This window comes from Gracilinanus agilis, chromosome 4 (assembly GCF_016433145.1).
Source record: "Gracilinanus agilis isolate LMUSP501 chromosome 4, AgileGrace, whole genome shotgun sequence".
Lineage (NCBI taxonomy): Eukaryota > Metazoa > Chordata > Mammalia > Didelphimorphia > Didelphidae > Gracilinanus > Gracilinanus agilis.
In genome coordinates this window covers 12,255,519-12,268,703 of record NC_058133.1, presented here as the reverse complement: position 1 = coordinate 12,268,703, position 13,185 = coordinate 12,255,519, and the positions used below count along the sequence as shown (strand labels likewise).

Below are 13,185 nucleotides of genomic sequence, written 5' to 3'. Positions count from 1 at the left end.
AGCTACCCAGCTGCCTCCTGGCATACAGTTTTCCAATTGTCACGGTCATGAAATTGAAGTTGTGGTAAGACTTACCAGGCTAAGCCAACTCCTGGTCTGTATGGGCAAGATGGAACCCAAGCCTGACTCTAAATCCACTGCTCTCCATTGGCCATGCTAATGGCTGCCATCGAAGGGCCAGCCTAGTTCGGTGGAGCCTCAAATATTAGCCTCGGGGTAATTTGGTTTGATTTGGGTTTTGCCCACCCGCACTCTTGAGCGTTGAAGGATTCTGAGCTATCAGAGACTCCAGACAGATGGAATCAGGGCTGCTGGGCATATTGAAGTCTAGGAGGCATTATGTGGTGAAGAAGGGCTACAGCACAAGGTGGCCAGCTTAATTGCCTCTCACACTAGTTATATGATGCTAGTGAGAAAAACAGATCCCGATTCCATTTTGTAATTGACTGTAGTGTTCTGGGTCATCCCCGATATTTTCTAAAACCGCTTTAAGCGAGCTTCTGTGCCTCGGAGTTCAGTTCAGAAGTTCAGCTTCCCTCCGAACTAGGCTTTCAGATAAGCCACCCAAATGTAAAGAAATCAATTGTCTCTCTCTATCTTACTGCCCAATTAAGGGAGACGGGCTGGGCTGTCTTGCTAACAAGCCTTGCAGGATGCAGATGGTTGCCAGGAAGTCTGTTATCTCTGCAATGCTGGCTGTCCTTCAGGAAAGTCTGGACTTGTGTCCATGCAGGTGGACACCTCCAATGAGCTTGCCCTAGCAACAAGATGGAAGGAGGGCTTGTTGTTAGCCCTGCATCTCAAGCTTCCAGCCATGTTTTCTCTCATCTGTGATACTTCAGACTTTGTAGCCTTTCATCTTGCTTCCTGTTCTCGCTTCTCTTGTACTTCCCAAAACTATAGAAAGGCCGGTGAACCCTACCTTGGGGTCGTGGGGTCTTTGGTCACTGAGATAAACCATTGACCCAATTTATTGGTTACCGCTCGTGTCACTAATAACTTGAGCATGCTCAGATCATTGTCTGTTTACGTGAATTTTCAAATGTAACCCTTGCAGGGAAGTCATTAAGGAAGTCTTTCTTAGGTCTCAGATTCCTTACTAAGGAAGCCTCTCCAAAGTCTTAAATTCCTTATTTGTTACATGCAAAGGTGCCTTCCATCAGAGGTGTGTCAGATATACTGCTGGCTGGTGGCCAAACCAGATTAAAATGTATTTCGGAAGTTCTTAGCAAAATAAAAATGCAGTGAAACATAGATAATGTTACTATGTGCTTTTCTAATTCAGTATGTGGCTGGCATGGATCATCATTATGTGTGGGCGATCCTTTCTCTCTGAGTTTGATAGTACTGCCCTGGATGATCTCCAGAGGTCAGGGTAAACGAAAAAGATGGGATTAATTTGGTATACTAGATAGAGAACTAGCTTCGGAGCCTGAAAGACCTGGGTTCGGGTCTTGCCCTTGATATATATTGGCTATGGGAGCTTGAGCAAATCATTTAGCCTCATGCTCTAAGCAAATCTCTGTTACTCTTATGTTACAGAGCAGGTGCTGTGTGCCTTGATCAAAAGAGTTTTCTCATCTGGGACCTCTTTATACCCATGAAACCATAACTGCAGCCCCCTTTCCTAACAGTGTCTTGTAAAGCTATAAAAGGAAAAAACTTAAGTCAGAATATTTAATCATGTTGGCTGTAAATTGAAGGAAACGCACGAATAAAACCAGAGAATAGAAATTTTAGTTCATGAAATGAAAAAATCATCTTGGTAAATATCACATCTTCTTTTCAAATGATGCAAAAATAATGGTCTCATATCTAATTATAGCATCATAAAAGAGAGAAGACAGGAAAACCTAGAAAAACATAGTCTATAGAACTCTGTATTAGGTTATGGCTATTAGGTTGACTCATTCGATCAGCACACATTAAGCACCTGCTGTATTCAGTATATCTTGGGACCTAATAATAGCTAGCATTTAAAGTTCACAAGATTCTTTACAAATAATAACTTATTTGATCCTCATGACAGTCCTGGGAGGGAAGGGCAAACGTTCCCATTTTACAGAGGAGGAAACAGACTGGAAAAAGTTGTGACTGACCAGGGTCTTGAATGGACTGAAGCAGGATTTGAACTCAGGTCTTCAGAATTTCCAATGCAATATCTCTGCACTGCACCATCTAGCCCCTCGTTTTATAATCAAGGAAATTGAGGCATAGCAATATGAAGGTTGTAGAGAATCCTGGGGTAGGAGAGATCCTCAGGGGTCTTCTGGTCTGACCTCTGCAGGAATTGTCTCCAATAGGTAGATTTCCCGTTTTTATATGCTCTCCTCATGCTGACTGTCAGAGAGGTAGTGGAGATGTTATCCCCATTTTCAGATAAGATGATGAGGAGTAGCAGAATTAATTGCTCGTTGGCTACCGGAGAGGGGTGGGTGGAGGGGAGGGAAAGAACATGATTCATGTAAGCACGGAAAAATCTTCTAAATTGATTAATTAAATAAATTAAAAAAAAAAAAAAGAAGGCAAAGAATGAGCACTTTCCCCAAATTACCCAGCTGGTAAGCATTGAAGTCTTCTCATTCAATGACTTTGGAATTGGTACAGCTGGTCCTGAAGGAGGTCAGGCCCTTTTGAAAGCTCTAATTGTCTTTGAGGCTGATGGGAGGAAGAAGAGTTTTCCAGGCATGGGAGCAGGTCATGAGGAAGTGCACAGATAAGAGACGGGACGTGTGTGACCTTGGGACAATTCACAACTTCCTTGGGCCTCAGTTTCCTCATCTGTTAAGAGAAAAGGGCAGTCGAGGGACTTGGGAGAAAGAATGTATCCACATCCAGAGAAAGAACTGTGGGAGCAGAAACGCAGAAGGAAAACATAGGATCGATCCCATGGTTCAGTGGGGATGTGATTGGGGATGTTGACTTAGAACGATCATTCAATTGCAAACGTGAATGATGTGGAAATGGGTTTTGAATAGTGACACGTGTAAAAAATTGGAATTGCTGGTCTGCTCTGGGAAGGGGGAGGAAGAAGGGGAGGGAAAGAATCTGAATCATGTAACCATGGAAACCATGGATAAAATTTAATTAATTACATTAATTAATTGATAAAAAAATTTTAAAAAGAAAAGGGTAGACTTCTGAGTCTGCCCAGTTGTAGTTCAGAGTCCTTAACCATTTACGAGAAAGAGTACTAGGATGATTTTGACTGGAAAATCCTAAATAACAAAGCAGAATTAGTTATGAAGTAATGAGCTGCCTTCTTTCTTTGCCTTGGAGACTCAGCTCTTTGCTCCCATGTTCTTCCACAGCTCTGGTTGTCTTGTCCTTCAGTGGCGCCATCGGACTGACCTTTCTGATGTTGGGATGTGCCCTGGAGGGTTATGGGTAAGTCGCCCTCCCGAACGTCTTCTCATCTCTTCTCCTGGCCTTTCCCGGTCTGGTACCTCAAGGTTACCAGTGGGTGTGGGCCACTCAGCTCAACTGACCCAGGTTGTGAGTTCCAGTCATGCCCAGGATCCTAGGATTTAGAGGCAAAGGGGGCCCCAGGGGCTGGTCTAGGTTGCTCTTTCTCACGCTGCCTGTTGTAAAGGGAGTTTAGAGATGTCAGTCAGCAAACAAACACTTAGGAAGGGCTTACCGTGTGCCAGGCACTGTGCAGCCATCTCTTTCCTCCGGGGCTCACATTCTAATGGCAGAGATCGATGGGTCTGAGAGACCAAATTAGAGGGAGGAGGGTCAGCGTAGAGGGGAGGGGGCGAACATGGGGTCCATCATGCAGATTCAGGGATTGGAGTGGCATCTCGAGGGCAGCCGAGACGAGGAGTGGAGGAGGGAGGCCATTCCCATCGCAGGGGACAGCTAGGGCGCAGACCAGAGCCCGGAGATGGGGTTTCATGTGAGGAACCCCAAAGAAGAGGCCTGATGGAGGTCAAGCAGGTTGTGAGTACTAGAAATGTGATCTGACTTTAAATCTTACTTCTGGTAAGATAGCTCAGTGGATTGAGAGCTAGGTCCAGAGACAGGAAGTCCTGAGTTCAAATCTAGTCTCTGCCACTTTGTAGCTGTGTGACCCTGGGCATGTCACTTAACCTCCCCACTGCCTATCCCTTTCTGCTCTTGTGCCTTAGAACCAATACCCACAGTATTAATTCTGAGACAAGGTAAGGGTTTATAAAAGCACAAATCTTCGCGCTGCTCCTGCTCATCCTCCGTGTGACCTCAGACAGGGTGGGGGCTGTCCCGTCACCCATCCGGGTCCTCTCAGCTTTGTAGGTGAGAACGTTTAGTTCTGTCTGTTCTACAGTGGAAGAGTGAACGGGTGGGGGTCCCCGGAGGAGACAGCTCGTTCTGTTACATGATGTCCTCGTCCTAAGGAGCCACATCACAGTGCCTGGCTGGCAGGGACCCGAGCCCCTTGCCCTGAGCCTCTGGGGGTCCCCAGTGAATAAAGCGGGGACGGCTGAAGCTAGGGAGACCGTCCACAGCTGATTCCCCGCCTGTGCGGGACGGTGTGCTTTGGGCATACTTGAAGGAAGCCGGTTATCAGGGCTGGAGAGCTGCCTTTGCAGGCACGAATTCATTCATGGGGGAAGATGAACGAATGAAAAACGCTTTATTCTGTTTTATCTCACTCTGCCACTTGCTGAAGACAGACGCGCTCCAGCCCCCTGCCTCCGTTCTTCTGGGGAGACGAGACCTGTTGGGGAGCTCAGGCTGATGTTTTGGCTCGCTGGGTGGAACCTCAGGGGTGTAGACGGATAGATGGAACCCTTTCTAGTGGCCCAGGCAGCACGGCTCTAATGGGGGCGCCTGAACTGGAAAGTTGGGTGATGGTGGTGCTTCGTACTCAGCAGAAGGCGCCTGTGTGGCCGCAGTGAGCTTAGACACAGTAAGAAGGGACTCGGCGGCGCATTCCCAGATGGGAGCTCGGGAGGCGAAAGGGCTGAATCCTCCTCTAGGCCAGTCTGGAGGTTGACATGCCCTTAGTTCAAAGCCTGCCTCTGTGACATATTGGCTCTGTGACCCTGGGCAAGTCACTAATATCGTGTCCTGGGATGCCAGGTTTAGGTAGCTGCTGCTCCACATTGGGAGAGAGAATGCACAAGTGGAGGGAGTTTCCTCAATGGGAGTTCCTTACACTGATGGAAATCTGCCTTCAGCCTCTTCCTGCTCCAGTTCCTGGATCTTCCAAATAATCTTCCCAAGTCTGAGGATCTTATTCCTGTGCTCAAGAACCATTAGTGGCTCCCTATTCCTTACAGGTCAAACTACAAACCCTTCCACTTCTATTTTAAGGCCGCGTAGAGTCAAGCTCCAGCCTTCCTTTCCAGCGTATGTCCTATGATGCTATTCAGTAAACATTCATTAAGTGCCTACTAAGTGCCAGGCACTTGGCTAAGCCCTGGGGATATGGAAAAGAAAGCTAGTCCCTTCCCTAGAGGAGGAAGCAGGATGTTCTTGGAGTCCAAGCGGGGGATTTCCTTTCAGGACTCTGTTCCAGACAATCCAGACTCCTAACTACTAATCCCAGAGCTCTCCCGCCTCGTCCACATAAACCATCTCCTGTGCCCAGAGTTCTTCTCTCCTCTCCATCTCGGGTGTCCGTGTCTTGACGTCTTCCCTAATTTTCTCAGGTTTTTTTTTTTTTTTTAAACTTACTTTCTGTCTTTGAGTCAACGCTGTGTATTAGTTCCAAGGCAGAAGAGTGACAAGGACTGGGCAATGGAGGCTGAATGACTTGTCCAGGGTGAGGTGAAATTTGAACCCAGGACCTCCCGTCTCTAGGCCTGACTCCATCCACTAAGCCCAAATGGGGTCACAGAGAGTTGGATATGAAGAACAAAAAATACGCATGCCATCTCCCCTGATCCTCAGAACAACCCTGAGAGGGATTATTATCTTATTATCCCCGTTTCCTAGATGAGGAAACTTGAGGGAGACAAAGGTTAAATAGTGGTCGCAGGGTCACACAAGTAGGAAGAGGCCAGAGAGAAACAGAGGCTTTCTGAAGTCCAAATCCAGTCATTTCTTCGTGGTGCTGTGGGTCTTGGCGGGTGGCGGGGCGTGATGACCATTATCAAATGGCTGGTTAATTTCAGATCTGGGATTTGACCTCAGCTGGCCAGAACCCAAATGTAGGGCTCCTTCCATTGACCTGTTTCCCTCTACGACATTTTATCCCGCAAGATCTCTTCTTCCACCCGAGATGTGCTGAGGATTTGGGATGCCGCTGGTTTTCTCGTGACACTTTTGACTTTTCGTTGTTCTCCTCTTCCTCTCCTGGGCAGAGTGTACTGGCCTCTGTTTGTGCTGCTGTTTCACGTGATCTCCCCCATCCCTCACTTCATTGCCAAGAGAGTCACAGAAGACTCAGATGCCTCAAGCAGTGCCTGCCAGGAACTGGCCTACTTCTTCACCACGGGGATCGTCGTGTCCGCTTTTGGACTTCCTGTCATCCTTGCAAGAGTTTCTGTGGTAAGAGATCCCTGGGGTCTAGTTATCTGGCTGTGTGTGAGGGCATGGCCCAGCCTGTGCCTCGGAGCTTGGTGGAAGGGGCCCTGGTAGAATATCCTGCCTTTTAGACTTGTGTCACCTCAAGCAATTCACTTTCCATTTGGGGGCCTCAGTTTCTTCATCTATAAAATGAGGAGGTTGGACCCAATGGCTTTGGGAACCTCTTCCAGCTGTAGGTCTAACTGGGGCCATCCACAAACTTCATTTTCAATTCCTCCCATTTGGATTTTAGCTTTAATTCTTAGGGCCAGGTCAGATCCTTCGATTTGTCTTTCTGCCTATTTATCCATGTACCTCCTTCTATCTATAGCCAGCCAGCCACTAGCCTCTCTATATCCATCCATCTCTCCATCCATCTGTATCTCTCCATCCACCCATCCATCCATCTATCCATCCATCCATCCATCCATCCATCCATCCATCCATCCATCCATCCACTCATCCACCCATCCATCCATCCATCCATCCATCCATCCATCCATCCATCCATCCATCCATCCATATTTTATCCTGTAGCCTTTATTTATAGTTGATCTCTCTGAGACACTCCCAGAATGCCCTCACATCTTGACCTTTCTTCTCTCATAGTCCTCAGTCATAACCTGTTACTTCCTCCTTGAACTTGTACAAAAATAGCAGTAGACAGAGCATACGATCATAGATTTTGCTTTTTTTTTTTTTTTTTAAACCCTTAACTTCTGTGTATTGGCTTCTAGGTGGAAGAGTGGTAAGGGTGGGCCATGGGGGTCAAGTGACTTGCCCAGGGTCACACAGCTGGGAAGTGTCTGAGGCTGGATTTGAACCTAGGATCTCCCGGCTCTAGGCCTGACTCTCAATCCACTGAGCTACCCAGCGGCCCCCAGGATCTTAGATTTTGAACGGAAGAGATCACAGAGGTCATCCAGGTCAACCCCTCATTTTACAGATGAGGAAATGGAGGCCAAGACTAATTTGGTCACAGAGATGATGAGCCTCCATTAACTCAAGTACTCCTGCTCCAAATCCAGCCCCCTTTCCACTGTGCCACAGTGTGGAAATCCTAGATGGTCCTCATGTGGTGCTCTAGAAGTTGCACACTGCCTTATGAGCTTTCTCCCATTTATTCTCTCAGCATGCTATTGTTTGGGGAGTGGAGCCTGGGAGGCTGGCAGAGGGAAAGTGACTTTCTTTTAAAACAGAATCCTGAGGGTTGGGGGTGGGGGATTTCCAGGCCAGTAAAGGGGGAAGGGAGAAAGTCTATCTAATGGGTGGTCTGACCCAAAGATCAGCATCTTATCAGTAATCAATGACTAGATACCATGGAGTAGCCAACGCCCAGCCCAGACCTTCTGACCTTCTGCACTGGGGCCCTAACTGATACAAATGCTAAATGAATGCCTTTGACATTTCAAAGAGACTATAGAGATAGCTAGCCAGCCCTCTGGACTACTGCTGGCCTGGGGAGGGGTTAAAATGAATCCTAATTCAATTCCAGGGTCCGGAAATCAGTCATGAGAAATATAAGAAGTATATCTGTAAGTCTGGTGGGTGCTTGAGCACTTTGCTCAGTAGAGTCAGCTTTTCACACTTCCATCATTTGTTCATACCTGGAACTCTACACTGGGGTAAACTGGTTGGTTGAATGGATCATATTTGTTGAAGTGGAATCTACAGACCCCAAACTTGTGGCTTAGTGAGATCTGATGAACCCCAAGTTCTAGAAGTAGCTTGTAGAGGAGACCCCCAAAGCTTGTGCTTATTTCCTGTTCCCTGAAGGGAATCTCAGGCTAGCCTTTGCAGACTGAATAATGGGCCCTGGGGTAAATGCTAAAGACCCTTTTGTTTTGGGTGGTCCTCCCCTTCTTATCAGAGACCCTTTTCCTGGAAGACTCACCTGGGCAGGAACCAGCCTTTAGTATCCTTTGTGTAAGCAGCCCCTTCCCTGACACCCCAGCCTGTGGCTAGGATTCCTTTCCCAAGCTGGATTGTAAATCCCATCCTTACCAGTATAATGTCAGTCATCTCTCCCAGCCCCTGGACCTTCCCAAATGGTATAGAAGTCCCCCAATTTCCTTTGTTCCTTGGAGTGGTCACCTAGCACGGTGTCACTCCCAGGGGGTCAGGGAGCAGAGCAGCTCTGCATAAGAGGCCTAATCAGCCCTGCTCCCCCTTTCCCTCGATTAAAGAGTGGCTTTATGACCATTTCATAGTTCTGTGTTTTTTCTAAGTTAACACATTCTATTAGAGATCCATCAACATCGAAACCCAGAACACTGAATCCCCGAGTTGGAGGTGGAAGGGGGCGAGCACGTTCCCTCTAGTCTGTTACTCAGCCTCCTCATTCTGGCCTTTTAGTCACCTCTGACTTCACTATTTCACTTAAGTGAGGAGAAATTTGTTTGGACATAAAGCAGTTCTCCATCAAGTTTTTCCTCTATTATCTTACATATCTCTTTAAGGGTTTCCCCTTTCCCCTTTCTTACAAAGAACACTGCATGATGTTTTGTGCTCTTTAGCATGATCTAGAGGAACAAACACTGAAAGCTGTTCCCCTCCCCCAGGACATCAATTCTGGGGTTTTTATACTCTGCAACAGTGAAGACTTGACTCTAGCAGGGAAAGCACTAAAGCTAGGGGTGGGGGAGGTTCTCCTGATTGGAGGACAGATGAATGAGGCGGGTCTCTTTGTCCATCTCTAATCAATGGGACAATCCAAGGAGGGCAATCCTCTAGGTCAGATGTTTGGGGCTGGGAGTCACCAAGGGTATAAGGGAGCAAAGGAATTTCCCTGATAATAGTTTGCTTGAGTTTCTGGGGTTACAATGCCTGTGCCAAGAGGATCTGAATTCAAATCCCAGTTCTGCCAGTTACTTTCTGTGTAGCCTTGGGAAAATCATGACACTTCTGAAGATCAGTTTTTCTTATCTGTAAAATGGGGAGGAAATTTATAAAATTTAAATTCCTCGAGGACAGGGATTAGTTTGTGTTTTATTTTTCCCTTATATATCCAGCACCTAGAATAGTTCCTGGCACCCAGCAGATGCTTAATATATACTTATTGAAGGCTTTCTCTAAATCCATCACTCTCTTATCCTGTCTTGGTTGCGTCTGAGCCAAATATTCTATTTCTCTAATGCAGGGAGCTTCCCTTGGTAGGCATGAATTAAAAAAATTAATAACTCTATTTGCACCGAATCCCTTTTCGCTGCGATCCTCTGTATTTTATTTTATGGATTTAAAAACAGGATTCGGAGGAGGGATCTCCAGTCTTCACCAGTGCAGCTTAACTGCCAAGGCTGGCATGACACCAAGCCGAGTCCTGCTCCAGCAGCTAAGGCGCCTGCTGTCCGCTAGAGGGCTCCCTCATCCCTGCGTGGGTCTCCGGTTCAGGCAGAACTGCTATTTATCGTGCTGGACTAAGGCTCCAGAAACCGGTCTGCCTGCGTGTGTCACAAGGGATTATGACTGACGTTGTTTTCTCCCAAAGCCAATCTCCCGGTCTGATTCAGAGTTCTGAGGACACCGGCTGGTGGTGACGGGCCTCATTGATTATTTTCTTATGGTTGTTTCCATTGGGGGGAAGAGCAGATTGGAGAAATGGGGGAAAACATGGCGGCCAGGACCAGGCTTGGCGAGCAGCCCTTCCAGCTGTCATCAGTCTCAGAGCTCCACAGCTCAGCCTGTTGCCTTGTTAAGCCCGTTAGCATCTGCCTGCAGTATTTGGTTGGCGCCCCAATGAGTTAATAGCACGGAGGTTTTGCAAATGGCGGCCCTCCAGGCTGACGTCATGGTCTTTCTTCTCTTGCTTTTCAGATCAAGTGGGGAGCCTGCGGCCTGGTGTTAGCGGGCAACGCGGTCATTTTTATCACCATTCAAGGCTTCTTCCTGGCTTTCGGGAGAGGAGATGACTTCAGCTGGTAGCCGTGGTGGGCCTGGCGAGGGCTGCCACGTTGGACTCCGCTCTGGATCGCTCCCGCGCCACGAGTTGCTCTCGGTAGAAGCGTGTGGGGCGACGCCGTGTCTCCCTTTCACGTTTTAATATGCCTTTTTTGTATTTCTCTCACACAGTCCCTTGGGGGGGCCCAGCCACTCTGAGCAATAATAGAGCTATCGCTAGTTCTTTCTCCGCGTTCCTGTCTATGAGTTAGAGTAGCCGACAGACTCCCTTTCATTTTAACTCGTTTTCCGCTCTTTTTGTGTGTCTGCGAGTTGGTAAACATTCTTGGAGACGGCTTGGTGATCGTTGCCGGGCAGGGCCCCAGCGCTGGGCACGAGGGCCTCGGGAGGTCGTCCGCTGGGTAGGCAGACGGCCGGGAGCCACAGACAGTCACAGCCGCTCCCTAGCGCCATCCCAAGGCGGTGGCGGGGAGCCATTGGCGTCCCCATCCCCTCGCGCGGGCCCCTCCCCACGTAGTAGGTGCTTAGTGTCTGCTGCATCGAGAGCAATGGAATCGCTACGGTCTGCTGCCCCGTGGAGCTGCGAGGGACGGAGGTGGCAGGTCTTTAGCGCAGAGGACTTGACTTGGCTCCACCAGCGTCCAAGGACGGACTTCTGGGCGTCTGGGAATTCCATGAGGCCTCCCGTCCACTCGGCCGCCCCTCCTTTATCCTTCTTTGTCTTCTGCTTCATTTCATTCGGAGAGAGCTCCGAGGCTTTCCTCGATCGCCAGAGGAGTCCGTGACCCGAAGGATGACCGCCTCTGCCTTAGAGGGACGGTGCAGCGTGATGGATTGCGGGCTAGCCGTGGGGTCAAGGAGACCCGGGTTCGAGTCCCACTGTGTGGCTCTGAGTAAATCACTTCATTTCTCAAGGTCCTCAGGCAACCCTCTTGAAAACAAGATGCAGATGAATTTCTGATTTGCAACAGTAGAAGGAAATTCCACAGGGGATGAAAATAGAGGTGCGGGATGCCCCCTAAAGCTATTTAGAAGGGCTGCACGGGGAAGCAGGTGACCTGAGTTCTAGTCCTGACTGCTATTTGTGACTTTAAAATCTTTGGGCCTCAGTTGGCTTCTTTGTAAACATGGGGCTAATGCCCCCCCCCAGCAGCTTGAAGGCAGATGACTGGGCCATGTGCTTCTCATGTGGTCCCTTCCACTTCTAAGATTTAGGATGGTTTTTTCATATCGCTCCTCTGTAAAGGAAGTTCCCCATAAGAGATGACTTTTCCTTCCCATCCCTCAGTCCTTGGACCTGGGTTTAAATACCAGTTCTGTGATTTAGTGCTTACGTGACCATGTGCAAGTCAATTTCCTTCCCTTGTGCCTCAGTTTCCTTTTTTGTAAAGTGAAGGTGTCAGACCGCATGACCTCTTAAGGCCTCTATTACTTCAGAACATTGATCGCCCTAAGCCAGGCCGTGGCAGCTCTGGTCAGGACCTCAGCCAGCTCACGGTGGGGTGAGCCTCAGCACTGGAGGATCCCTCTTTGCTTTCCGTCCTCACTCTCCTTTTGTTTCTTGTTCTTCCTTCGTAGCAGGGTCATTGGGCAGAATTGAGCAGGGATTCTCATGGATTATAATTCTTCCTTTTCCGACTCTCTCTTTGTTCTCCTTTATTAGCAGGGTCATTGGGCAGAGTTGAGCAGGGATTCTCACCCATTACAATTCTTCCTCGCTGGGCCACTTTCTTCTTGCTGGTTCTCTTTGTTCTCCCTTATTAGCAGGGTCATTGGGCAGAGTTGAGCAGGGATTCGCTCTTTCTTTCTTTCCTGCATTTCTTCCTTTGGTTATTCCCTTTCCTTCTATTGGTTCTCTCTTCCCACCCTGTCCCCATCTCCAGTGGAACAGCGAGTACAGGCTGAGGAAGGTCTGAGTCAGGGGGCTTCTCCATTTCCCAAACGTGCCTGAGTCACTGAACAAAACTGTCTGCACAACTGACACCTTGATCAATGCTTGGAAAACACCGTCTGTTTGCTCTAATCAGCTGCCTCGTGTTTACTCTTTTATGTACAAGGACATCAGTCAGAGCTGAATATAACCATTTCAGAAAACCGTCCTGACTTTGTGTGATAACTGACTTCCTTCGACGTTGAACCAGTTTCCATCTTACGGGCCATAATTTAAAAAAAAAAAACTGACACATACTAAGATTCTGACAGGATGCCAGAACCTGGAAGCAAGTCATGCTTCTCTTATGGCTAACTTTGAAGATGGCTTTGCACGTGTGTGTGTGTGTGTGTGTGTGAAAGAGAGAGATCAATCTAGCAAGAGACAGAGAGAGGGGGAGAGAGAGACAGAGAAAAAGAAAGGGAGAGAGAGACAAGAGAGAGAGATAGAGACATCCTACTTTATTTGCCATGTGTGCTTAAATTTCAAAGTTTTAGAGCACAGAGCTCATATTAAATAGCTAAATATCTAATATGTTGTCATATTAAATAGTTAAACATTTGCCTTTTTAAAAATCATAGCCACACATTCTATTCTGATATCAGAAGAATTTGATTTGGGAAATAAATTGTGATGAAGTAGCTTAGTGGATAAAGAGCCAGATCTGCACACAGGAGGTCCTGGGGTCAAATATGACCTCAGACACTTTCTAGTTGTGTGACCCTGGTCAAGTAAGTCACTTATCCCCAATTGCCTTGCCCTCACCATTCTTCTGCCTTGGAATTAATACTTAGGATCAACTATAAGACAGAATATAAGGGTTTTTATCTTTAAAAAAAAAAGAAGAAAATATATTATAAAGC

The 13,185-nt window shown here is 47.6% G+C and overlaps 1 protein-coding gene across 1 annotated transcript; it reads left to right on the top strand.

Moving 5' to 3' along the window:
• Positions 1-3,232: 3,232 nt before the first annotated feature.
• On the top strand, positions 3,233-12,491 carry LEPROT. The gene is made up of 3 exons (XM_044676907.1): positions 3,233-3,387; positions 6,291-6,477; positions 10,309-12,491. The coding sequence occupies exons 1-3, from the start codon at positions 3,251-3,253 to the stop codon at positions 10,414-10,416; spliced, it is 432 nt and encodes a 143-aa protein (XP_044532842.1). The 5' UTR covers positions 3,233-3,250; the 3' UTR covers positions 10,417-12,491.
• The last annotated feature ends 694 nt before the right edge of the window (positions 12,492-13,185 follow it).